Below are 27958 nucleotides of genomic sequence, written 5' to 3'. Positions count from 1 at the left end.
ACATAATTCCTAGTATTTTCGCCTAGCAAATGGAGTACAAGTCCACACGTGTGTGTGGGGGGGGAATCATGTGATCATCCACATGTGGTTGGTCTTGTATATCCACATGAACGCTGTTTCGATTTAGAGGATTTCTTGCACATGTAAAGTGATCCTCATTTATGGGTGCTCAATAAACATTTTAGCAAATAATTCTCCCCCTTCTAAACAGAAGATACATTTGATTAATTTTTTTGGAGTACAAAATGTTTATGTTCTGGCAAGCAATATATAATGCCTTTACTTTAATGTTGTCTTCTTCCACTAGACCAAAAAAACCCCCAAAGCCAAGTGTGGAATCCAAGGGAAAGAGCTCTGTGGTATGCAAGGACAAGGCAGTGGAGTGGCATCAGGAATATAATGAAATAGATATTATGTACAGAGAGGCAGGTGCAGGCTGCTTTTCTGTGCTCTTGATGCTGGCTGGCTGTTTGCCTCATCTCTACTCCAGGACTAGAATACAAGTAACTAAAGCCCCATTCAAAAGCTGGCCTGGATCAAGGAATGGATTAACCACAAACACCACACCAAGGTCTTTACTATGGTCCTTCAGATTCTCAAGTGCAGACGTGGAGCCTGACCACCGGTGGCTTGTGTGTGGCTGTGGCCGCAGCCCCACTGACCCCGCCCCTGCATCTGACATCGGACACGGGGACTAGCCATGCTCCTGTGTCTGACATCAGACACGGGGGGGGGGCATGGTCTGGCTCTCGAATGGAGCCTTGAGGCTCAGTTTGGGAGTTGGAGTTCAACTCCCGAAGGAGCCACGCGGCTACTTCGGAAGCTAAACTAAGGCTGGTGCTGCTTTCGCAGCACAGCCAGGAGCACCAGCCTTTTAACTCCTGAAGCTACTTAGGTTGGCGCTGCGTTCACAGCGCAGCCAGGAGTGGCTCTTCTGGCTGTGCTGCGAACGCAGCGCCAGCCTTAATTAACCTCCCAAAGGGGCTGCGCGGCCCCCGCTTGGGAGCTAAACCAGCACCCCCGCATCTGACATCAGACACGGGGTGTCTGTCGGGGCTGCGAGGCGTGGCCCCTGATTGGATCCGGCCCGGGTTCTTTGAACCTGTTGGCCCAATGGTGGCTCTGCCGCTGCTCAAGTGAATTAATTCGGAACGTTCAGGGCACAATTATGGTCCTGGAATGTCTTTAGGATAGGCCAGTCTTGCTTTCTGGCCCCAAAGAATGTACTCCTTAGTAAATGTGGAGTAGTTGCTCAGTTCCTTGCCAGGTCAAGCACCAGAGCTGATCAAATGTTTGGAACATTTCTTTCTCCGTGAAGTTTTTTTTACCCTCTTCCCTCCTAGTTTCTTAGTGCACAGAGAATGGAGATAGTGCCCCTATAACAGACACTTAAAATACATTATGTTGTGTGTGCTCTCTGGATAGATGAGGAACGACTGCCTACATATCTCACACAGCTTTCACCAGCATGGAAATGTTGTTACCCCAAACCAACAAATATTACAAACACTGATCTGTGTTATGTTTGGTTTCATGCAGAACAAGGACTCCAAATCCTTACTTGAGAAACTAACTACGCTGGAGGCAGCTTATATTTCGGAGGCAGAGAAGCTGAGAAATGGCACCGAAAGACTCCGAATGAGTGAAGAAGAAGCCAAGAATGCCACCAACCGTGTCCTTAGCCTACAGGAGGAGATTGGCAAACTCCGCAAGGAACTGCAGCAAACACAATCGGAGAAGAAGACCATAGAGGAGAAAGCAGATATATACAAGCAAGAAACAGACCAGGTGAGCATGTCTTGCCTCACATCAAGGATGTTGGAAACAATCCAAAGGCAAACAGTTGCAGGCTCACGAGATGACTGCTGCATAAGGCTACCGCATTTAGTAGATAGATTTAAAAGATGCCCACGATTAATCAAGTAGCAAGGTTTTATTTTTAAAGTTAGTTGGTTTTGAAACAAGTACTTAGGCAAAGCGTTAGTGGTCTCCAGACCCAGCACAGTGTTTTTCTAGTGGCTGTTGCTGACATCTGCCTTAGGTTTCTTTTTAGATTGTGAGCTCTTTTGGGACAAGGAATGTTTTTCTGTGTAAACTGCTTTGTAAGCTTTTTGGGGGGTGGGGTGGGGGGAAGCGGTATATAAATACCATAATTTTCCAGTTCTAATGTGCTTTCTCCTTTAATAGTATGCTTCCCTCCCTCCTTTAATAGCCTCAGTCCGTGGTACATATAACACATGGAGATATACATGGGGCAGGGGGGGTCACATACACTCCCTGTGTTGTGCCCCACAACACAGGGAGATATACATGGGGAGCGGGGGGTCACATTGACAAGTCAGCCCTGCTTCACAGAGCTGTTTCTTCTCTACCTTTCACCGCTTCCTGCTGAGCGGAGGCATCTCGGTTTGCTCTGCCTCCCGCCCTCTCCCCAAACCAATGGCCTCAATAAGCTCTGAATGACTGGACACCCATTCCAGCCAGTGGTCTGTCTGCCTCCCCGTTTCAGTGTACTGTAGGAAAGAGGTGCAAGCGGCTCCTAACCCTGCCAGTGGAAAACTGTTTCCTGCCAAGGCAAGTGACAGAATGTGTACCTAACTAGCAGTAGCTCTCATTGTCCAGGCAGCCCAGGGCAAAAATGGGGAGAAGAGAAAGAAGTCCGAGCTTGGTGGTGCACATGGAAACGATGCTTTTCCTCCGTTTCTTTTAAAAGTTAGCACTTTGGGGTCAGTAGCAGCCGGTAAGGGCAGCACCGGGCGGGGGGGGAGGGGTGGCGAGTGGTACCTTTTGAAAAATAAATTAATTACCCAACATTAGGGTAGCATCTGAAAGCTGCCTCAAGTTGTGGCGCTCTGCCCGGGATCCTCTGTGTGGCGGCGGCGGCGGGGCCCTGGCCTCTTGAGTGTGTGTGGAGCTTGAGGCAGCATGCAGGTGTTGCCCTAACATTGGTAAGCAGCTGTTAATTTATTTTTAAAGGTGCCTCTTGCTGCCCCCCCGGTGCTGCCCTCACCAGCCTCCCGCCCTTGGGCTACTGTGCGGAGTGTATGATAATTGGAAAATCATGGCATTCGTAGTACAATTACGATGCGGCGAAAATGCATGGCTTCTGACCAAAACAGCAGCGCTGCTTTTCTCTCTCTCTCTCTCCCGTAATCTGTAGTAGAATTAAAACTTATATCTTTGGCCACAGCCTTATGTCACTTGTAGCATCTGGTTCCTGGCTGGCGCTTCTGGGGCTGGGCTCCTCCTCTCCTCACCAAGGCCGGTAGAGCAGGAGGAGGAGGAGAAACTTGAGACAAAAAAAACCCCAAACTGTTTTAGTGATTAGTTCTTATGTTTGTTGATTTTATAAACACTCTGGGAGCCTTGTCAGCTGAAGTAAAAATGCTTACCATAAATATGTCTAATTCAAGTTCTGAACCAGGACCTTCCAGGCTTATAGCTCATGGTCCTGTCTACAGTACATCATTATACCAGATGTGTTTAGTCCCAGGTGCATAAGGAGGCCAGCGGCAGCCCCTGTTCCGCCTGCCGGCGGAGGCCCCCCCAAGCCACACACCCTGCATCTGACATCAGACGCAGGGGCCAGGGTTTTGCTCGCAAATGGGCCACACTCCCCATTTTCAAGCAAATTCCCAACCAGTGCCACGTCTGCAGTGCAGCCGGAAGCAGCTCTCGCTGCTTTAAAAGGCAGGGAGCCGCGTTCCCGGCCAGGCTGGGAAGCCGGCGCTGAGCTAAGCTGCTCAAAACGGAGCCGCGGTGAACGTGGCGTTGGCCGGGAATTTGTTCGGAAATGGGGTGCGCGGCTCCGTTTGTGAGCAAAAATTTGCCACCTGCGTCTGATGTGTGACACAGTGTGTGGCTGGGGCACGAGGGGCAGACTCTGAGGGGTGCGGCCTGGGTTCTTTGAACCCATTTGTGCAATGGTGGCTCCGCCCCTGCTTAGCCCCATCCCTTGGGAGACTATGGAAATTGCAACACCACCACTAGCAGGGTACTTAAACCTTGATAGTACTGTTTCCTGTCTGCATAAAGACGAGGCTGTGACAAGGATATAAAATTGGGAAGCAACATTAGCACAGATGTACTGATTAGCATTGTCTGGAGCTGCATTTAGAAAGGTGCACTAGTTAAGCAGATCTCTTGTGACTTTTGCTATGAGCCTTGCCTAACGCTTCTTTTTTTAGTTGGTGCTGGAGTTAAAAGAGCAGAACACCCTACTTAAAACAGAAAAGGATGACCTAAACCGCCGCATCCAGGATCAGGCCAAAGAGATAACAGGTGAGCTTTCTTCAGAATTTTGGTGTGTGTGAGTGAGAGAGAGAGAGAGAGAGAGAGATTGAAGAACACCTTAATATATTTTTCTCCCCTAAAAAAACCAAAACGCAGTCCCAGATGGTTGACCCTAAGTTGCTCCTCTTTCTCACTACGGGAAAAGAGTAACAGTTGAACTGGTCTGCACAGCATAAAGATGGATGTGGTATCTCTCTGTCTACATGGTGATGCAATAAATCAACATTTGGCGTTATGTCCACATGCCTTTCTCAGAGTTATGCTTCTGTTGCAGGAATGCCACATTATCTGAGTGCTTGATATACTGTATTCTGGGGTGGGTAGGGATAAATCTCCCCCTCCACTGTTAAGTCTGGTGTTGTGTGAAGTGTGTCATGGAAACCTATTGAATATGATCTGTGGTGGTGGTATGGACAAATCGCACCGTACCCCCTGCCATGCCCGCATTGCACATGCGCACACAGAGTATACCCACTGCCCCACCATTTCATGAATCTATACTTCTTATTTGGTTCAGAAGCTAAAGCTTTTATTTGGTTCAGGTTTGTGGGGACCTGACCCTTGGATATTCCAGATCCATGTATTCTCAGCATTCATTGTGGAGGCAAAAGGGAAATGGACAGAAGGAAAAACTTTGCTCAGTTGCTCACTAGGAAGTAAACCTGATCCTGCCTTTCAGTGTTCTGGCTAATATGTGTAAAGGCACTAGGATGAGTAACAAGCACTAAGCCCTTTTATTGTACACGTACACACACACACACACACACACACGTAAAATGAATTTTATGTATCTTTTAAATGCAGTTAAGTATCTTTGAAAACATTAGGCTACCTGTATTTATCTTCTGGCTGTTCTGTGATGGTTCCCTTTCTCCCTTCACACCACGGACCACAGAATTTCGGGCCAAAGGCCTAATTTTGTTGTTTGGCTGTTCAGTTCCCTGAAGTCATATTTTGAAACGGGAAGGGGCAGGCATCAAATGGGGCAAGGATACAGCAAGGCTGGTATTGTACTACAGACAGTGTGTGTGTGTGTGTAAGTAAGTAGCTCTTAGCTCCACAGCTAACACCTCATTTATACCACATTCCACTTTGGAACTATTTGAACTTGGCTGGGTCAGTTAAACTGTCACAGTTGCTGAACTCCTGAGAAGCTAAAGCGGTTGCTTGCACTGCTCTTTCAGTGGTTGGACACACTGGTTGCTGCATTATTGCCAATTCCTTGAGTTTGATTTAAAAATATGGAGCTCCGCAGCCTGATTTGTATTAAACCAACATAACTATCTTCTGCTATGTTTTGTTAAATCATATGAAGTGATTATTTCCTAGTCTGTGGTCACTTCTGGACATAATGATCTAAACTCATTTGGGATTGATTTATTTCTTCAGATTCATCATTAAGAATGTTACCTTGTTTGATTGCCATGTTTACTTGCATCAAGACACTGGGAACCAGCAGGGTAGACTTCTATGTTTCCCCTGGTTTGGGTTGTACTGTATGCAGACCATTTATTTAAAATATTTCATTTTAACTTTGTTCAGGGTAAAACTAGGATCTGGATCGAGATCAGTCTTCTTCTTAGATTGGGATGTTGAGTCATGTCAGTCAATTTGTTATCCCTTATGTTGATTCTGGCCCTTACAGTATACATCATCTTCTGGTATATGTGTATCTGATCACCTTTCTTCTTCAAGAGTGCAGGGGGAAAATACCCTGTTATAATCTTCCATCCTTTTGATGGAGCTATGGAACTGAATTCTAGTGAGCAAATGGAGTTTGGAGGGACATCTTCATTCATTCATTCATCCATTCATTCAAAGATTTAATATACCACCCAATCCACAGACTCAGGGTGGAGTACAAAGCAAGAACAGCATCCGAGATTTAAAAAAACCAACCCAACTTAAATTAAAGGGAAGACGCCTGGCAGAAAAGAAATGTCTTCAATTAGGTTTTAAAGGCTGAAAGGGAGGAGGCAGGCCAAATCTGGGGGGAAAGAGAGTTCTAGAGTGAAGGGGCAGCAACAGAGAAAGCCCTTCCACAGCTCGCCCTAGTGCCAGAACCTGAGGGGTGTACTTGTGAGTCAAATGGGCCACAACCCAAAATTTGGCTTTAAAAAAGCCAATCTGGCAACTGGTCTCAAGACCAGGGACCGAAAGAAGGGCAACCTGAGATGATCTCACAGGATGGGAGATTTATTGAAGAGGTAACTGGCTTGGAAAGTAACAAAGGGGCATCAAATACTCCACGTACACCCAATAGCTGTAAAAAGAGTGATTCAGAAAAGTTTAAAACTGTACACTACTTCAAAAATAAAGCATCTCATCAAGTCTTTTAAAATTAGGTTTTTTTTCCAGTTCTTCTTGTCTTTTGTGGGTGGATTGAGTTATGTTTTATATATCTGTATTGATTGTCTTTTTGGTTTTTAAAATACATTATGAGTTGCCTTGAGAACTTTGGGTAGTAGACTAGCTATGTTTGAAATTAAATAGGTATAGATGTGTCCTAAAGCTTATTAACAAAGCATTGAATCACATTTTAATCTCCAGTCCCTTTCTGCTTTTTTTTTTTAAAACAATCACTACTAAAGTGGAGGAAGGGGAGGGATTAAGAAAGCCAATCCTCCATTCTCCATCATTGCTGCTGCCACTGAAAAATTTTCAACTGACAGTAGGCGAGGGAGTGGCCAAATCCAGCCCTTGAAATATCCAATGGCTGATTTTTTACGGTGATCTGTCATCTCTAGATGTTAAGATAGATTGTTTCATACTGTATACATGTTCTCAGTTTCATATTTCATTCAACAGACGTCATGGAGAAAAGGCTCATTGAAGAGACAAAACAGTTGGACCTAGATTTGAACAATGAAAGGCAGAGGTATCAGAATCTGCTCCAAGAATTCAGCCGGTTAGAGGAGCGATATGATGACCTCAAGGATGAAATGAAGTTGATGATGGTGAGTGGCTTAAAAGATCTTGAAAAAGTCTAATGGATGAACTAAAATGTTCAGCAACAGATCTGGGCCTGGAAACCCAGACCACTTGGTCAGTGGGGAAGGCTCAGTATGGAGTGCGAAGCCATGGGAGAGGAGGGTTGTTTATCACTTGTACCCCTCTCCCCTCTTGAGGGTACCAGATGCATGTATTCTATGATCGAGGGAATGGGTTAAACACCCCTCTCCTGTCTGTGACTTCTTTCTCCCAAATGGTTCCTTCCTCTAGTCATTTGCAGTTGTTGTTGATGATCTGAGTGTGCTGCTAAAATGTTGTTAAATCCTATGTGTGTATAATTCCGTGAAAGCATTATCATCCTACAGTAAAGGTAGAGGGTGTGTGTGTATGTGTTAGAGAGTGAGAGACAACAGAATTTAACTTTAACTAGGTAATTGTAGATCGCCCAGATATGGAAGTTTGGGGTGGTCTACATATTTAATAAATAAATAAAATTATTTAGCTAGATTTTGCAACTTCAGAATGTTTCTGGAATTACAATAAAGGCCATGTCCAACGTGAAGTGTATTTTCTGGTGGCTGGGCCCAAGATAGTTGGGTTATACTGCTAGTGTACCAGCCACTCTACAGCTTTTGCAGTCTCTGGAAGTCTCTGTCTTGGTATTGGGGTGTTAGCATCACCCCGACATGGTTGTTCTTGACAATTACACATCCATACCAAAGGCTGGCTCAGGACTTCATGGCCTCCATAAGAGCCATAAGGCTGTCCCAGGTAATTTCTGACATAAAACATGGCTGGCAACACTTCGGTTTTAGTGTCCAATATAGACCTCAGAAAGTTATTGGACTTACAGAAACAGCATTGTCAAGGCTAGATAGCTGCCTTCTGATTGCCTAGAGTGGTCATGTGCTAATGCATATGGCCTCCCCATATCCCATTAGTAGACCAGTTAGATTAGTTCACCTATCAAGATTTATGGAGCAATATAGAAAGCAAATAAACACAGTGGCAGGCATGGTCTTGTCAAAGTTAAACACTTAGAAGCTGTTTTGATTTCATAGGGAGGCCTTCAAGCATGTGCTTCCCATTGCAATCAGTGGGGCTTGATGAGCTTAGCATCATCAGATCACTTGCAGTGTGTTTGAAACTTTAGTGAGTCTTCAAATTGGGGTCTGGAAGAGCTTTAAAGCACTTCTCTAGTGACTGCATCCCACTATTCTTTCACATGTGTTAGCTCTTTTGTCACACTTATTGTTGTATGCACATTTTCATCATGTATTTGTGGAAGTAGAAAGATGATAGAAATTGCAGTACAGAGTTCAGTTCATTCAAGTGTACTTAAGTCTTTATTTCTGTTAGGATTCCTGTTTCATATCTTAAGGGCATACATTTTTAATTGTATAAAATATAGATCTGTCCTCCAAAGTGCTTTGAGTAGGATCCAGATTCAGTCATGAATAAGTCCCATTGAAATTGATGGGACTCAAGTTAGTCATGATTTTCCACCCTCCACAGTACTTCCAGTGACTGCTGGTGGTGTCTATCTTATGTTTCTTTTTGGAATGTGAGCCCTTTGGGGACAGGGTTCCATCTTATTTGTTTATTTCTCTGTGTAAACCGCCCTGAGTCATTTTTGGAAGGGCGGTATAGAAATCGAATTAACAACAACAACAACAACTTGTCTCATTGATTTTATTTGCCAGATTGATTCAGTTCAGTTCTTTAAGGTCCAAGACCAGCAACAAACAGAAAAATTGGCAGATTAATATCCCACCATTCCCTTGGCATGGTCAAGGCAGTTGAAAATTACCACTGCATATGTTTCAATAATTTATTGTAAAGTTATAACAGCTCTTTGAATCACATGGAAGAGGATTTCTTGATGAACATCTCAAGGGCTGGATTTGGCCACTCCCTTGCCTACTGTCAGTTGAAGATTTTTCAGTGGCAGCAGCAATGATGGAGAATGGCGGGTTGGCTTTCTTAACCCCTCCCTCTCCATTTGTCTCTACTCCGCTCTAACCTTTCACCCCAAATACTTCCTTGCTAAATCTTCACCTCTTCAGATGATAGAACAGAATCAGTCATGACTTCTTAGAACATTATAGCCTAAAACCACAGGAATATGGAATTGCAAAGGCTAAATACAGTGCTGCCATCTTTTTCTTTCAAGAACATCTCCAAGCCTGGACACAAGAGAACAGATTCCACACATAGTAGCAATGAATCGGAATATACGTATAGCTCTGAGATCACAGAGGCCGAAGAGTTTCCTATGAGAATGGAGGTAAGCCTGGAGGATCACTTCAGATGTTTTTCCCCATTAGCAAATACCTGATTGTCTGTCTGTGAATGGCAACTAACTTCAGGGAAGATGGATTCTATGCATGAACTCTTGGTCCTGATGGAATTGCATATTTCTAGTGTTCCCTGATAAGCTACCTTCATGTAGGATTGTTGACAAAGTTCTTAAAGATACATCTTATGCTCCAGTGGCATGCATGTACAGCTAGCTGTTAGTCACCCACAACACCTTGGCACATGTGCAGTTTTTGCTAGCCAAAATTAGGAGAAAGTGTGAAAATATGTGACCAAGAAATCACAAGGTAGCTATTTAGAAGTTTATAGTGTGTCCACTATAAACCATCAGTAGCCACGAACCACGCAGTGAGAACAGCATTTCCATGCTCCCTGCTTCCTTGGATGTTATATTATTTTAATTTTTAAATTTTATTTTCCTGCACCTTCACCATAGTCCCAATCTGGCCAGTTTTCAAGAGTGTGTGGCAGTGGTTGGCTTACCCTGGCAATCGGTCCTGCAGGTGCCTGTCACTTCATGCTGCCAAGTGGAAAATATTTTTGTGGTTCTCCTGGTTTGTTTCCACCAAGTATTTTGAATGTAAAGATAAGCCAACTCAGCTAGATTACCTTATCAGCTGTAAATAAACTTGAATGCAAAACGATATGAACATTGTGGTTAAAGATTCTTTAAGGCAGAGATTTTCAGACTTCTGAATGTCCCCAGTACACTTAGCGTCCAGGGATTCTAGAAACACTGTCTGAAAATCTCTGTTCCAATCTAATGCTACTTGTAGATTAGAGATTCAAATGCTGCCATTGGATCAAAGTAATATAGAGGGGAAAGGTAGGAATCTTATTTATGGGTATGCAGATATGATCATTTTGTTTTCACATTCCATTGTAATAGGTTGCCTGGTGGTAGGTCCATTTTTTAAAAAAGTATATCTAAATATCTCTACTATTAAGTTATATAAACTTGTTTTTTACTGTACTGATGGTTTTTCTTTGAATCTAACTGCAAACATATTTTTCCCTCCCCATTTCTTCCAAACAATTAAGAGAGAAAGGTATGATTGATCATAGACATTAAACTTTCTAGTTAGTTCCTAGTTTGAAGCTTTAGGATAGATGCCTTTTAATATAATATTAGATTTGTTTTATCAAAATGACCTTCGAAAATCTGTGATTTTGAAATAACCGTTTTGAAGACGTTGAATGCCAATAAGCAGCACTCCTAATCAAGTAACACTGATATGCTTCTAGTCATCCCACCCTACACCCTCAATTCTTGCTAACTCGTAGGGCCAGTCTAGATTTGAACGTGCTCACTTGGAGCCATTGTGGGGTAGCATCCGTGTGAGGTTTCCTTCACATCGCTGCTGTCATATGGCTGCGATATTGTGGATACTTCCATATTACGTGGACAGTTTTCTGGCCCACTCCCATCTGTTATGTTGGAGCAGCTGGTGCTGGCATGGAAGCTCTTTGTGCCGAGTGGTGGAGAGAACCATGCACCACACACGATGGCGTTGTGAGGAAGTCATCTTGTGGAGTCAATTTCCAGCTCTCTCCACACAATAGGTAATAGGTACACTTTGGGGGAATAACGTGGAAACTTCCTGACCTCTGCATGCTTCCTCTTTGAAGCAGGAGCCAGCTGAGAAAAGGGCACCTCTGGACATGTCTCTATTCCTCAAGCTACAAAAACGGGTCACAGAGTTGGAGCAGGAAAAACAGTCCTTGCAGGACGAGCTGGACAGGAAGGAGGAACAAGCTCTCCGAACCAAGGCCAAGGTAATAATGGAGATGGTTCAACTTCAGCAGAATTGGGTGTCTTCAAATAATGGTTAAAATAGGGAGTCTCTTCTGGGAACAGCATCTCATTCAGCAAGTTGAAGATCCAGAGTTCCCAAAATGCAAGACGGACCTCCCTGGGTAGGAGGAACGGGAAGCAACTAAGGGAGTTGTGACCTCTTCTACAATATTTCCCAAATGTTGTATTTACTGAGTGAGGCAGAGAGTAGCAATTGTAACAGCTCCTTCATCTTCTTTTGCATTGATTGATGGTGCTGGAAGCTTATAGGATGCCATTCTATTTTCTTCAGGACATTTCCCCCCACGAATACAGTAAATACATTTGTGAATGACAAAAGCATCAAAAAGACTGATAACATTCCATACAGAAAGGGAGGGTATATATAAAATTAAGAATTCAGTTCTGCCTGCTAATGTCTACGCATTTTCTGTTTTGCATGTTTCACTATTGCCTAAAGGATGACATTCTTTTTCTTGTCTCTCTTCTTTAAGGAGGAAGAAAGGCCTCAGATGAGAGGTGCAGAACTGGAATATGAATCACTTAAGGTAATTATTGATATTTTTAGTTACACACACACGCACACACACACACACACACACACACACACACCCCCCAGCTCACCCCCAAATAGCCAAATTAACATTGGTAAAGCAGATAGAAATAGTTCGTAGCCATTTAATATTTATGGAATACTTTTGTTAAGTGTTCAAAATTCTTCATATAAATTGCCTTAGAAATTTTTGCAACACCGTCAGGGAGGCTGGTGTTCTTATCCCTATATATGCAGATGAGAGTGGTCCTAGAGGTACGTCAAACAACTAGGGTGAGAGAAACATACAAAGGTGCCAAGAACAACTATTTACTTCAGATGGCCCAGAAGTAGGAGTATTCATGCTGAATCATATTGTATGGGGGGATACTCTATAATTCTCTGTGGAGCTCGCTTAAAGGATCCTTATTGGTGATCGATCATTTAATAAAAAGCCACCTTAACATACGAAAGAACTCTGCTTTTGTTGGGGAGGGGGAGATAATATGCCCAACCTCCCCTGGAGGGAGACAAATTTAACAAGTTATCTGCAGATAAAATCTCTTGGATTTGAGCTGAACTGGATTCCACGGTTATTGCAGAGTCTATTAGAGAGGTGTCCAGCAACTCCCCTTATGTAGTTAGAGTGGATAAGTTTCAGTTTATGACTCTTGAGGACATGGATAAGTTGCTTGGAGAGCTTTGTCTTACCACCTGTTCTCTTGACCTTTGCCCAACATGGCTTATACGATCTAGAAGGAGGATATTAGGAATGTAGGATGCTGCCTTATACTGAGTCAGACCATTGGTCAATCTAGCTCAGTATTGTCTGCACAGACTGGCAGCAGCTTCTCCAAGGTTGTAGGCAGGAGTCTCTCTCAACCCTATCTTGGAGATGCCAAGGAGGGAACTTGGAACCTTGTACATGCAAGCATGCAGGTGCTCTTCCCAGAGCGGCCCCATCTCCTCTGGGGAATATCTTACAGTGCTCATATATGTAGTCTCCCATTCTAGTGAAAACCAGGTTGGACCCTGGTTAGCAAAGGGGACAATTCATGCTTGCTACCACAAGACCAGTTCTTCTCCTATTGAGAGGGTCTTGTTAATATCACTGATGCCTCTCTCTGGAGGAGGGCAAGATGCGTTCTTATCCCAAGGAGGCAAATATTAGATGACTTTGGAAGAAAACTGCATTGCATCCCTCAGGTGATTATAGACCTCTTTCCAACCTCCCTTGGTTGGGCAAGGTGATTGAGAAGATGGCGGTGGCTTCTCAACTCTCTACAGTCTTGAAGGAAGCAGATTATTTGGTCCCATTTCAAACTGACTTTCGGGCAGGCTATGGGGTGGAGACAGCCTTGGTCGGCTTAGAAGTGTCTGGCCAAGAGCCACTCAGTGAGTTTCATGACTTGAATGGGGATTGGAACTCGGTTCTCTCTGGTTCTACCCCAACACTCTAACCAATACACAATGTTGGCTAGAGATTTAACCTTTTTTGGCATTCATTCTGTCTTCTCATGACATTCTACAGTTTGGGGGATGGCGGGAAGATTGGAATTTTAGTAGCTTGCCATACTACACTTGTGAGTGGTCTCCTGGAAGAAGCCATGACAGTTAAAGTGGTATAAAACAGCAAGGAGGGATGGGGCTGTAGCTCACTGGTAGAGCATCTGCTTTGCATGCAGAAGGACCCAGATTCGATTCCTGGTTTATTTATTCAATTGATCTAGTTATTCGATTTTTATACCACCCTTCCTAAAGTGGCTCAGGGCAGTTTACACTAAAATAAAAAAAATACATACCAATTAAAGTAAAAAGCCATTTAAAAGCAGATTAAAATTAACATTAAAACTAAATATCTTTGGAAGCCAGGCTAAAAAGATGGCTTTCCTGAAGGCCTCCAACGAAGACAATCCCTCATATCCATGGGGAGCACGTTCCACAACCTAGGGATGACAACTGAGAAGGCCCAGTCCTAGATCACCACCAGATGAACTGGTGGCACCTGAAGATGGACCCCTCCTGATGATCTCACTGAGCAGTGGGGATCTTGTAGAGAAAGGCATTCGCTCAGGTTCCTAAGCCGTTCAGGGTATTAAAGATAATAACCAGCACTTTGTTCTTTGCCCGGCAAAGAACATATTGGCAGCCAGTGCAACTGTTTAAGAACAGGCATGATGTTGAACTACAGCTCACATCATCCCTGGCTATTGACCACTGCAGCTGGGGATGATGGGAGTTGTGGTCCAGAAATTGCTGGAGGACTAAAGTTGTGCTGCCCTGGTATAGATGAGTAGCAGAGTCTAAGGCAGCTCCCTGTGTGCCCAAAGCAGATATGCATCCTTCGGCCCCTGGTCTGGTTTCACACCAGTGACTCAAAACATGCTTTCTTCATCTTCCTTATTTATTTATTTATTTATTTATTTATTTACATTTATATCCTGCTCTTCCTCCAAGGAGCCCAGAGCGGTGTGCTACATACTTGAGCTTCTTAATTGGTATTAGGGTTGCTGGTGAATGAGGGTGACTCCTTGTGTGTGTGTTTTGTAGCGCCAAGAGCTTGAGTCGGAGAATAAAAAACTGAAGAACGAGTTGAACGAGTTGAGGAAGGCCCTCGTGGAAAAGAACCCTCCAGGTGTCACTGTTCCTGGTGCCCCAGCATACAGGGTCCTCTTGGATCAGATGACTTCCGTTAGTGAGGAGCTGGAGGTACGCAAGGAAGAAGTTCTCATCCTGAGGTCTCAGCTGATGAGCCAGAAGGAGGCGATTCCGACTAAGGTATGTCACAGAGTGAAACATTTGATTTAGAGTGTGTTTCCAGTCTAGTTGATGGTGGGAGAGTAGTTTCCATAGGATTGTGGCCCCTTCTCTGCACAGTGTAGTTTATGATCGTCTTGCATAGATACCTGGAGAACTCTAAGGAGAAAAAAAGTACCTGGCCTGTTTTCTTCTGCTTTGCCACTGGGCTGTTCATGAGGTGCATCGTTCTTTTTAGCCTCCTTGTACTGCAGAAGAATATCCATACTATTGAAATAACCTGAAATCATCTCTTGATAATCTTTGCTAATCACTGTGCTAACTTCTGGGATTACGTGGTGGGTGTGCCCTCCTCCCATGGGCAAACTTGTTGCCTAGACCCAAGTTGTTTCCTTGCAGGAAGCTCAGAAAACCACAATGTAAATATTTTTGTCTGCTGTGTTTGTAAGCCTGCTGACCATGCCCTGTGATTATCATTCCCCCCAAGATACTGTGGTATAGCATCTAGTAACTTTAGGTGCTTTCTAAATAACACAACGATGATGAAGAACACAGCCTCTAGGCAACCAGTCAGTGTATTATTTGTTTCAGAAGTTGGGCATAGATTCTAGAGAAGGGACTGTGTCTCAAAGGCATCACCTAGTCTACAGCAGGGCTTCACAACTCCAGCCTGCCTGCAGATGTTGAATGACAACTCCCATCGTTCCTAATCTTTGGTCACTGTGGCTGGGGATGCTCTGAGTTGTAGTTCCGTATCTACAGGCTGGCTGAAGTTGTGCAGATCCATTGTGCATGGCAGAAGAGGGGATGTGCATCTAGGGGGACTAAAAGTCTGGTTTGGCATAAGGCCGCTTCATCTGTTTGTTCATATAGGGTGCTGACTCTGCTCGTGTACAATAGTATGCATGCAGGCTCCATTTGTGCAATTTCCCCCTATTTTGCGGGGGAAGATAATTTAAATTTGGCCTATGCATGTGTTGATGTATGTGTAGGACCCACATTACATTAGGGATGTGCACAAAATTTGCATGAATTGACTCAAATTTGAATTGAATTTGAATCGATTTGATTGGGAACCACTGGACAGAGTGGAGATTTGTTCGAATCGATTTCAATTCACTTGAATTCTATTCAAATTTGGGTGAATTTGAATGAATCTCCACTCTGTTCAGTGGTTCCAAATTGCATTGTTTCAAATTCAGTTTGAATTCAAATCTATTTGTGTGAATTTTGTGCACATCCCTACATCACGCGTTACCGTGTGTGTATGGGTCATTCGCCCATACATGCGCCCCCCCCCACCATCACACACATTTAATCCCAGCCAGAAGATTCAGTTTGTGCAGAGTCCATTACAGCTTGACATTTGGGTTAACAAAACTTGTTTGAATGGACCAAGGCTTCTTTTAGACCATTATAAAATGCTGGGAGCATCTCTTCTGACAGCATCTGCTTGAGTAGGGGTTTGTGAAAAGATGGTAAGCTGATCATTCCTCAAGTGCTCATCTTTCCTAGCTAGAGCAGGTATAGCAAAGACTAACTGGGATGACCAGGTGTTTCTCTTTATTTTCTTGCTTGCAATTGGATTGCCAGGATGAGAAGGTAAACTGATTTCTCCCTCTTGTGAATTACTCTTCCTTTAAAAGCTAGAATCCCCACTGAACATGTTGTGTTTTGAATTGCTATTCAAGGAGTTGTTAAGTTTACTCATGGGAATAACATTGGGTTTTTTTAATGTGCATCCGTTATATGTGGAGAGAGAGAAGAAAATCTCCCTCTCTCGCAACACAAAAACAAGAGTTCAGTCCATGAAACTGACTGCAGGAAATTTCAGACTTATGAAAGGAATCACTGTTTCACATAGCGTATAGTTAATCTATGGAATTCTCTGCTACAGGATGTGGTGGTAGCCACCAGCTCGGATGACTTTAAAAGAGGCTTAGATAAACTCATGGAGTTTAGGGCTATCAATGGTTACTAGTCTTTATGGCTTTAGGCTACCCCCAGGCTCAGAGGCAGGATGCCCCTGAATAGCAGTTGCAGGGGAGCAACAGCAGGAGAGGGGCTATGCTTTTATCTTTGACTTCTGGGCTTCCCAGAGGTATCTGGTGGGCCACTGTGAGAAACCGGGTGCTGGACTAGATGGGCCTTGCGCCTGATCCAATAGGGCTTCTCTTATGTTTCTGTTGTGGCCTTCACATGTGGCCAGGGTGCTCTAAAAGAAATATGTCCCTAAGAAGCCAGGCCTCCTCCTTGTTTCCCACCTCACACTGGCTTATTTGTGTCCTGTGGCAATAGCAGTGTCTTTATGTATAACCCTTCCTCTAAGGAGCTCAGGATGGTATGGATGCTCCCCACCCCGCCCCCAGTTTTATTCTCGGAACATACCTATGAGGTAGATTAGACTAAGAGACAGCAGCTGGGCCAGGGTCACCCAGTGAGTATTACAGCTGTGTGGAGATTTGAACCTTGGTTTTCCTGGTCCAAGTCCAACACTCTCACCACAACACTCTACTTCATGTTCAGATCATTTCCCCTACCCACCCCAAATTGGCTTGCAGGCTGACTGGTTTCCCCCCCTTCTCCTCAGAACACCATGACAGATTCCACAATTCTGTTGGAGGATGTACAGAAGATGAAAGATAAAGGAGAGATAGCCCAGGCATATATTGGTCTGAAGGAGACAAACAGGTATGTATTTTTAGACTTTATATGGCTCAGATCACTTAATTTCATCCGCTTCAGCCATTCATCATAACAAAATACAAAAGAAAATGCCAAAAATAAATAAATAAATAAATAAAGTTGATCAGGCAGTACACAGAGCTATGTGTGCAAGAGGAAGTTCACATAGAGAGGCTCTGGGTGGGACCTCTGCCTCACTCAAGTACAGCCTCCTCTGATAATGTCTGTATGGGCAGGTGCATGGCTTCCATTGAGCATGGGGCAATGAGCATCCTCTGGCCGCCTGGCCCCAAGTATTCCCAGGGGCCACCAGAGGCTCGCCCCTGCTTTCCCCCACATCTTCAGGGGCCTGCCAGAGTCACTCGACCATCCCTGCTCTCGATACACTGGGTGCCCTGCCCTTTTGCTTGTTGCACTGGGGGCTTTGCTCCTGCGCTACTGAGTTCAGGGCAAATGCAGTCCCTCTCTGCTTGGAGTGAGCAGAGAGAGAACACATTCGCTCTGATCCTAGTGAATGTGGGAGCAAAGTGCCGAGTGCAACATGCAGACGGGCAGCATGCCCACCTTGCCAGTGGTGGCCATGCCCCCTTGCATGTGATGTCATACACAGGGGGTGTGGCCAGCACGTGCTAATGCATGCACCTCTACCCAAGGCGGAGCCACCGGTTGAGCTTGTTCCACAGCCGCTACTCTGTGTATGGGGCTTGTAGCAAGAGTCGATTCTAAATCAGCTTGCACTGGATTTTTGAAAGATAGCAGCTAACATCCTGAGTTAAAAGTGCTGAGTGTTGCTTCTGAGTGCCAGACTAACGCAGCACTGATGCTCAAATGTGGGGGGAGGCAAATTTCAGCTACCTCCCTCCTTCAGGTTGCACAATCTTCAGGGGCATATTATCAGGTGGCACAGAGTGCTTCCGGGAGAAAGGGAGATGGTGAACAAATGTTCCCACCCCCACGTGAGCACTGGTGCTGCATTAGGCAAACCCATCAGCAATGTATTGATGTATCTTCTGTAGCACTTGTGCTTTGTCTGTTAGGATGTTGGCCACTATGTTTGTTATTTGATACACTGTTACTGATGCCATTTGGCAAATAGTGTATTTCCACTACATAAAAGGGCAACTTCATTCTGTCTGGGTTTCCATTCTCTGTGCATTTAATGCATTTTGGTGTTCAAAACTCTCTCTTTAGGAGACTCCAGCGCTTTCATCCTTAATGCATTTTCCTTGGAGAAGCCGCTGCCAGTTTGTGTCGACAATATTGAGCTAGATGGACCAATGGTCTGACTCTGTATAAAGCAGCTTCCTATGTTCCTCATCTAGAAGCTGTCATCTCTACCTGTAATAGCAAATAATCTGATTAAATAAATTCACTTTTAAACATTTATGACACACTTTCAAAACCATATAATTCAGATTAATAGTACTTTTTTCAAAAGTTGTTTTTAAAAACTGCATTAACTATTCTAGGGATTGGGTGGGGGTTTCTTAGTGACTTCATGATGTGCCCGCCAATTGGCCTTTATATACAAGTTTGCTGCAAACTTGTAGAACTGGTTGTTCAGCCCTGGAAAGGAAATAGGTATTATGTCTGTACTGAATACAGTGAGGGTACATCAAAGATTGGTTTCCCCTGCTTTATATGTGGCATGCCATCTCCCAGAGTGACAAAAGGCAAGTTGAAAAATGCTCTCCCTTCTCTGTGTGATTCGTCACACAGGTTGTTTATGATGGTTTGACCAATTCCTCACTTATACAAGCGATCACACATGGTTTAGTTGAGCATTTGTCCTGGTGAGATATTTTATTTAGACCGATTGTGGCTGACGTTATCCTTTTAACTCGCATGTTAACATCATCACCGTCATGTATCCCTTTTTGTGTTTTTGCCTTTTAAAAACATTTTGCTTGGAAGATCATCTCTTCAAGACTATCATACCCTGAATGAGGACGGAGAGCTGTGGCTGGTATATGAAGGGCTAAAACAAGCCAACAGGTTACGACACTTCTCAGAATGGGTGTTTTTGTTGTGCTCATTTGCATCCTCGCTCCCTCTCCGGTTACTAACCTGCTGTGGGATTGCTTTCGAAATCCCAATTCTCATGCATTAGCCGCTTGAACAGATCTAATCCAAATGGATTTAGTTGTGCAGCCATCCGTCGCAGTGCGGAAGTTTGAGGCAGGCCTAGCAGGAGCAGTCAGCAGCAAGATTGGGCATCTGCTGAGCCCACCACTAACTGCAGGGGCAATTCGGAGTCATACAGACACAAACAACTGGTCCCAAGGGAGATCAGCAGTCACTATGTGGCCACATGAGACCCCATTGCACTAAAAGAGGACCCACTGAGGATGCCTTGACTGAGGACCCCCCAGTTCTGGAGCTGGTGAAACATTGGCAAGCCAAAGTATATCACCCGCCCTAAAAAAAACTTATGAGAAGTGGTCTGTGATCTATTAAAACATGGTTATCCTGGCCTGTAATAATCGCATGAAAAGCATTTTTGCCTCGCTTTTTTAAAAGTTGTCCCCAAACATAGATCCTGCTATTTGCAATGTTCTGGCTACTTTTACATTTGTGTGCGTGCACTTTTACAAAGCAAGTTAACCAATGTACTTACCTCTTTATAATGAATGCCATTTAATGAGTGTCTTTCCTTTTCTTGTGCTGCTAACCAAACACTTACCATTAACTACTACTTGTTGTAAGTCTGCTAGAAGTTAACTTGGTGGTTGGGCTTCAGAGAAAGCCAAGGGAGAGGTGGCTCAATAGCTTTTGTTTCTTGTCACGGTGCCCTAGAAGCAGCAGGTTCTAGAATCAGTGGCAAAGAAATGGAAGGTAAATGGTTTTGTATTTGCCTTCATGTGCTTGGTCAATGTAGCTGTCAGCTTGGCCTGCTTAGGTATATTTAAACCTTGAAAGTGTGTTTTCTAGAACAGCTTAGTTATTTGAGATATGTGTGCATATGTAGGAGATACCCTATTGGCATTCATCACTCTTGCTTTAGAATCCTTCATTCTTCCCTCACCTCCCACAATTCATGGCACAGCCAGCATTCCTGATCCTGCAATTTATTTATTTATTTAACATATTTATTAACTTGCTCCCCAACAATAGTCCTCTATTAAAACATCTACCCCATCCTTTTGAAGGACACTTTCATTTAATGTTTATTTTAGTAGGAATGTGTCTCTCTGGATAGAGTTAATCCTGAAAAAGACTGCCGTTGGAAAAACAATCTCTTTGTAAGCCTCCACTTAAATACATCCTGGTTGGCTTGTCTGACTGTTCCTTTTCTTTCCCACAAAGCAGTCATTGGCACTTTTCAGGATTAAGTAACCAATCCTTGAAGTGTAAGGGCCAGAGAAGGTCCAAGACATTTTGGTGCCCAAGGCAGAAAATCCAGATAGCTCCCTCTTGTGGTGATAAAATTGAACAACCAAGTAAATAATTGGGCACTGGCTATTTCTTTTAATGGTACCTCAAAATCTGTTGCCTTATATGAGGACTAAAGGGCTGGTCTTTGTAGAGACCTGTGTGTATGAATGACTTTGAGAATTCTGTATCATAGAAGTTAGTTTAAACAAAGGTCAAGTTAAGATGTTATAAAGCAGTGTCATTAATAGCTTGCTGTGCATCCTGGACAAATGGAGCTTCAGCCCCAAGACACTTAGAAGGTTTAAAAATGACTCTGTGGTTTTCTTTATTTTACACACACACACACACACACACACACACACACACACACACACACACACACACACACACACCCCTGTACAGGACATGACTTTGGCAAGAACCTGGAGTATACCTTCTAAAAAAGTGTGTTCCTTCTTTCCTCACCTCTCCTTCCCTCGCCGCCTTCCCCAAATCTCCTCCTTTGTCCTGGGTCCTTGTAGGCTCCTGGAATCTCAGCTGCAGACCCAGAAGAGGAGCCATGACAATGAGCTGGAGGCCCTCCGTGGAGAGATCCAGAGTCTGAAGGAGGAGAACAACCGGCAACAGCAGCTCTTAGCACAGAACCTCCAGCTGCCTCCAGAAGCCCGGATCGAAGCCAGTTTACAGCATGAGATCACTCGCCTGACTAATGAAAACTTGGTAAGCCAAATGTCCATGCAGTACCAAGGCTCTGGGTGCCAAAGAGAGGTGCAGAGAGTTGTACTTGCCCTGCTTTCTAGGGGGGAACACTGGTGTTGCTGGCTGTGTGCAGAGCTTTGAGGACAGGATGGCCACATCCCAGGCAGGTCCTGTAGCTTTAAGTGTTTTGAAAAGGGGAGAAACTGGCTCTTCTTCTGGCTTTAAGGACTCACTTTGCTTCCTTCAAGCATGGCAAAGTAATCCTGATGAGAGTCTCTTTGTTTGGAAGCCATAGTGTGTCACACTTCCTGCACCAGCCGCAGTCCAGCCTCAGCAAACACAATATCCTATCCCATGTAATGGATCAGGAGAGGAATGAGTCTGTTGTGGGGTGGATACTAGCTCGGTAGCATTTCTTCCTGAGTAGCCAGATCATTCTAACGAAGCAGGGATGTTGGGCACAGCATCTGCTGAAGGGAGCATACTGCCTTTAAAGAACGTAAACAAATATGAGTGTCCAATGAGATCTCATGGGAGGAAGGGGGTAGTCCTGCTGAAGTTTTACTCCCTTTTTAACTTTTAAAGAGCAGATTGGCACGTTCATCACTTAAATTGTACAGTGAAAGAAGTCTCCGCCTCTGAAGAATTGGGCAGGAGGCATTGCTAAAGTCCAGTCAAGGGAGGAGAGTTGTGTTCCTTATGACAGGCATGACCCCGTAGTTCAGGACGCTCATGCACCTACATTCTATACTGCACTCACAGTTTTACTTGCTTCATTAGCTGTAGGATGGGGCCCAGAAATTGCATCTTCCCATTGATAACAATGGAGTATTGAGAAAATGAGGTAGCTCTGGGACAGAAATGCTTTTGCACACAAAAGGGTCACTTGTTAAAGCCCTTAATGATATGAGAGTTTAGGATTGCTTTGGTCTCATTTGAAGATAGAGCAATGTGATTAACAGGATTCTTGATATAAAACCTGTGCGTTTCAGCTAATGACTTCCACCATAGTGCTCTGAGAAGATGGTGGCTATAGACAGGACTTGATTCATGTACACATATTATGGCCTCTCTCATTCTATGGACATAAGGGGTATGTCCATAAGGGGGACAAAAGGCCCTCATAGGGCTCTCAAAATGATGGTGACAGATATGAACCCAGACAAAATGTAAAGAAAGGCCAATCTTTATTTTTTGGTAATAGTAAACCTACGTAATTTTGCAAATACAGCTGTGTCTTCATACCCTACAAAGGTACAACAGAGCTTATGTCTTTGGTTACAGGACACTCTGAAAATGTTGAGATAAACTTTAATAGCCCTGGTGCAATTGAAATATCAATGCAGAATACTTGAATATTCCTGGTAATGCAGCAAGCTACACACAAGCATCACATGCTTTCAGACTCACTGTTGAGTTCCTGAACCTCCCACCACAATTCTTTTAGAAAATTGGGAAGGAGCGTAAGGTGTATTTGCAAAGACTGGGGGGCCAAACACCTAATCTGTGGCAGGAGATTGGTCTATCCAGTCTGACTCTAGCTGGGCAGGTACCTCCTCCTGCCTCCAAGCTATGGGAGGTATATAACAACAATAATAAATATTGTGCTTTTTTTCTGTGGAGACTCCGATCTTCCTTAGCAGGCTTGCCAGATGTGCTGCAAGAGTGTTGGCACTCTTGCATTTCTTCAGCTTTGAAGTTTTGCATCCATACCTAGAGTTTTAGTAGCCTGCTCTGGCTCAGAATCAAAACAACTGGTTGCCATTTCTTATGCAGTTTGTTGAGATACTAGTGCTTTAAAAGAATGGGAAGAACCTCCACTTTACCTGTTTTTTTCCAGTATTATGAGGAGTTATATGCAGATGATCCCATGAAGTATCAATCGTACCGGATTTCACTTTACAAACGGATGATTGTATGTACACTGAGCAGGCTCTCTCCTCTCCTCTCTCTTTCTGACTGGAGCACTAACTGAAGAGCTGGCTGCCCTGCCCTGCCCTCCACGGAAATCCTTTTTGGAGAGCTTCCCAGAGCTTTTTGTTGTGTCCGTTTTTGTTTCTGTCAGTGCATAGCTTGTTACTAATATGATGAATGTTGCAGCATGAGTGAGGCAGGCTCACAGTCTTAGGCACTGTGGAAACGAGGTGGTAGTCTTTCATATTCCCAGATCTATCTACTTTATATAAACATTTTAAAGTGAAACATTACAATTGGATTTTAGATACCAGAAGGGCTTTGAATGCAAAGTTGGGCTGTGCATTGGAGCGCCCAAAGTTGATGGATCTGCACCTACTCGCCCCACCCCCCAACCCGGTGTCATGCAGAGGCAGCCATGCCCAGTGTGGCCATCTCTGTTGTTCCTCTGATTTCTGGCACCAGAGGGGAGCCTGAAGATTTGGTTGGGAAGGTGCATGTGGGCATCTGGGAACTGTAGTTCCTCCCACAACTGGACCTTCCCAGCCCGGTCCATAGGCTCCCTCCCTGTTGAAGAGGCCTCCCCCAGCTCTGGTAATGTGAGAAACTGCAGAGAACGGGCCATGGTGGGAGCAATCACCTCCACGTTGCCCTGTGGGGGGTGGGGCAGGCAGTGCTGCAGATACTTTGGACCCTCCAGTGTTCAACTCTAATGAAAGGTAATGAGAGTAAGCAATATACAGTATTGGTAACTTATTATACATGAAAGCCTTCTTCAAATGGTGTTCTAACGTTTAGTTCAGTCCCCAAGTTTTACATAAACCTCTAAGAACACTGGGCCTATTCAGATGTTGCTTTGTCCCAGCAATTCTTCCCAGAGTAGGGATGGGTCAGACTCATATTCTCCCTTCTCCACCCTCTTCCCCACAGGAAGAAGGTAACTGAAAAATGCAGGATCTCCTTGATCCTGTGAAAGAGAAGCTGGTTGGGCATAGGGAACATAGAAACTGCCATATACTGAGTCAGACCATTGGTCTATCGAGCTCAGTATTGTCTTCACAGACTGGCAGCAGCTTCTCCAAGGTTGCAGGCAGGAATCTCTCTCAGCCCTATCTTGGAGATGCTGCCAGGGAGGGAACTTGAAACCTTCTGCTCTTCCCAGAGCGGCTTCATCACGAGGGGAATGTCTTGCAGTGCTCACACATCAAGTCTCCCATTCATATGCAACCAGGGAAGATCCTGCTTAGCTATGGGGACAAGTCATATCCATAAACTGTACCTGCTAGAGAGATCTGTCTCTGTCGTGCTGCATGTATTTCAGCATACTTTGTATAATGTCGTGCTTACCTTCTAGGCAATGTGCAGGCTTGCAAACTTCAGCCAGACGGTGGCGTCGCCTTTCAGCTGTATTCAGTTCCTCTTGTAGCACTAACGTTTCCAGTTCTGTTTTGTCTGTTGCAGCTATAATGGCACCTGTAGTACCTCACCCTTCCCTCTTAACTTTATTGCACAGGATTTAATGGAGCAGCTTGAAAAACAGGACAAGACTGTTCGCAAACTGAAAAAGCAGCTGAAAGTCTTTGCCAAAAAGATTGATGAACTCGAAGGTATGATATCTGTCTGTGGCTGAATGTGTTTTGCCTTTTGCCTGGCAGCAAAAGGACTGGCAAGTGGTATTCCCTGGCTCAGTGAGTCTTCAGCTGTTGACAATGGAGACTATCACTGAGATAGCTTTGAACGTATGTGTACACCTGTGGTTCCCAACCAGGGTTCCTCCAGATGTTGCTGCACGACAACTCCCCAGTTACAATTTATTGTGGCTGGGGGTGATGGGGGTTGTCGTTCAGCAACATCTGGAGGAACCCTGGTTGGGAACCACAGGTGTACATATATAGAGTGGCCTTCTGAAACGGTTAGTAATGTTGGTTTGTTGAAGAGGACCCACTGTCACCCTGGAAGCTGAGTGCAAACTGGTTGGGAGAGAGTGGGAGTTCCTATTTTCTTTGTTTATTTTTGCCAAGAGCCAGCCTTACTGACAAAGGCACTTGGCCAATAAGAATGCTTACCTTTCTGTTCAAACAGAACATGTGGGATCAGACCTCTTTTCGGTATATGGATTTCTTTCCATTCCAACCATGCCAGCCAATTACAGAACTCCATCGGAGGCAGGGCTTTTCAAACTTGGTCCCCAGCTCTTGCTGGACTCTAACTCCCTTCATCCCATGGGGATGGGAACTGCAGTCTGACAACATTTGGGGACCCAAGTTTGAAAATCTCTGCTATAGGGTATCTAAGAGCCAAAGGTTGCTTTAGAGCAGGGCTCATCAACTTCAGCCCTCCTGCAGATGTTGGCCTGCAGTTCCCATAATCCCTGGCTGTTGGCCACTGTGGCTGGGGATTATGGGAGTTGTAGTTCAAAAGCACCTGTGGGGGCGAAGTTGAGCAGGCCTGCCTTAAAGCATCGCATCCCAGTGCTGGTACCAAGGTCATAGCCCCTTGCATGCTGCAGTGTGAGTACTGGGGGAAGCCCCTCTATAGTACAAGGGTGCTGTACAAGGGACTTTCTCAGGCAGGAGGTGGGGTAGAAGGGGCCCCTGAGACCAGGATTTCCACACCAGGATGATCTTGCCCCAGCTAAGAGCTGTAGATGCCTTTCCCCAGTAGGATAGCATTGTCTGCCAGATATATTGACAGTGCAAGAAAAACTTACTCCCTGACTAAAACAGCCACACATTTCCTCTTTATTGTGGGGAAGACTGCCCCCTGCTCCCTTCATAACTACCTTCTTCCTTCACCTAGTCTTAATTCACTCTCCCAAGGAGTTGGGACACACACACATCATGGACTTTGTGATCAGTAAACACTGGTAGCAGTAAGAGCACCAGCACGGTGGGGGAAATGCTGCCTTCCTGGAGATTACATTAAGACCTTTCACTTATTAAACTGCTGTAGGGAGTGGCTAAGATATGACTATTGCTTCCTTTTGCCCACACTGAGCATAGTTGCGAAGCATAGGCACTAATCAAGATCTCTAGATGTTTAGATCCTGAATCCCACAAGGTATGCAGGCAATGTATAGGGAAAAAACTTTAAGTTACAAAGGATTCTGAAGAATATTAGCAACCTCAGATGTATCGGATTTCCTGCGGGCTGGCCCCAGCAGGTTTTCTAATAGGTGTGGAATTGTACTTCGTATTCTAGACTGACACACAAGGCCAGAAGGCAAGGTAAGTTTCTGGTTGTCCAGCTTGCCAGATCTTACTTTTAGCCAGGTTGCTGAGAGCATTCGCTCCTATATCTCTAATGTGACCTTACATAAAAATATTTCTTTAACTAAGGTACAAACATACACAGCCCAGATCTAGTTTTGTGTTTTGCTTCCAGATCTGGGGAAATGTAACACATAATACCTACTCTGGTTATGCTGTATCTGTGCACAAATTACACTAAGAGGTGTTGGTTTGTCCAGAAGCTGTTGCCTTCAATCTCAATGAAAAGTAAACTTGGATTTAATGTCTTGCTTTTGTGGTATGTTTGTGTATGGGTGTGCACGTGTGTACCTGCCTGGAGGTGAGCTATGCATTTCCTTATCTGGCATGTGTGCTTTCTGCTTCAGAAGAAAAAAAGCAAAAATCAGAGAGAGAATGAAAACGAGGCACAGAAGTGCCTTATAGATTCTCAAGAATATATGTGCCAGGACTGCAGCAAAGTCATTAAAAGAGAACGATCTGGTTGTAGGAAATTCTAGGGTCAAAAACCTGGGCACTTTCCAGATTAGACCCTGCAACAGGATCACGGTGTAGCTCTGAAGTGTGCTTCCACACTTCCTGTGTTGTGACACTGCAGTCCCTATGCTGACAGCAGGGTGCTGTTCATATTTCCAATGCCTTGTTTCAAATTTAATCACTGCGATATAGTGCTATAACCTTGTATATCTGGCGTAAAAAGTTTGCTGTTTTTTCGGGTTGTTAGTTTTCGCGAGACTGCTCCCCCTGCTGGGTGCTTTGCTATTTATGTTTTGAATTTTGCTGACAAATATTGATTACATCAGATTCTTTAAAAAAACCCAACATTTATCTTTCTCATGATGTAGTGGGCCAGATGGAGAACATTTCACCTGGACAAATAATTGATGAGCCAATCCATCCTGTTAATATCCCAAGGAAAGAAAAGGACTTCCAGGGAATGTTAGAATATAAGAAAGAGGATGAGCCAAAACTAGTCAAGAATCTTATTTTGGGTGAGAATCCTTTTAACTTACAAAATGTGTTGCTGCAATCAGATATATTGCTGTTTCAGTTTCTCTAATATCATAGGAATAACCCCATGCACTAAGATTCAGTTCCTGATACGAATTTCATTATCCTGTGATCTTAATTGCCTTTTGTATATTCACCTCATTCTGGGCCAGGGCTGCACGACTTCAGCTCTCCAGCTGTCTTTGGACGACAACTCTCATCACCCCAGCCACAATGACCAACAATTGGGTATGATGGAAGTTGTAGTCGATACTTTCTTGAAACAAGTGTGATTATATTTTTTACTACATGATTTTGTGCTGGCATTCTGGTCATCTTCCATTCAGATGCTGGCCAGACCTAGACCTTCTGTAAGATTCCTGTCTTGTGAGCTTTCAG

The 27958-nt window shown here is 44.3% G+C and overlaps 1 protein-coding gene across 4 annotated transcripts in view; it reads left to right on the top strand.

The window, feature by feature from the left end:
• MYO5A (myosin VA) overlaps positions 1-27958 on the top strand; it is a 116357-nt gene that overhangs the window by 77584 nt on the left and 10815 nt on the right. For 2 of the 4 annotated variants that reach the window (XM_053271801.1, XM_053271803.1), the window contains 11 exons: positions 1540-1788; positions 4188-4281; positions 7102-7250; positions 9419-9532; positions 11194-11340; positions 11854-11907; positions 14442-14669; positions 17239-17339; positions 21230-21428; positions 24835-24928; positions 27415-27561. In XM_053271801.1, the coding sequence (XP_053127776.1) occupies positions 1540-1788; positions 4188-4281; positions 7102-7250; positions 9419-9532; positions 11194-11340; positions 11854-11907; positions 14442-14669; positions 17239-17339; positions 21230-21428; positions 24835-24928; positions 27415-27561 (1576 nt within the window). Of the gene's footprint in view, positions 1-1539; positions 1789-4187; positions 4282-7101; positions 7251-9418; positions 9533-11193; positions 11341-11853; positions 11908-14441; positions 14670-17238; positions 17340-19247; positions 19329-21229; positions 21429-23247; positions 23323-24834; positions 24929-27414; positions 27562-27958 lie in introns of all 4 variants that reach the window. The other 2 variants (XM_053271804.1, XM_053271802.1) reach the window with 2 other exon arrangements.

The sequence above is a fragment of the Hemicordylus capensis genome, chromosome 10, assembly GCF_027244095.1.
Source record: "Hemicordylus capensis ecotype Gifberg chromosome 10, rHemCap1.1.pri, whole genome shotgun sequence".
Classification (NCBI taxonomy): domain Eukaryota; kingdom Metazoa; phylum Chordata; class Lepidosauria; order Squamata; family Cordylidae; genus Hemicordylus; species Hemicordylus capensis.
Note: the sequence above shows the minus strand (reverse complement) of the source record. Positions and strands in the feature narration are given on the sequence as shown.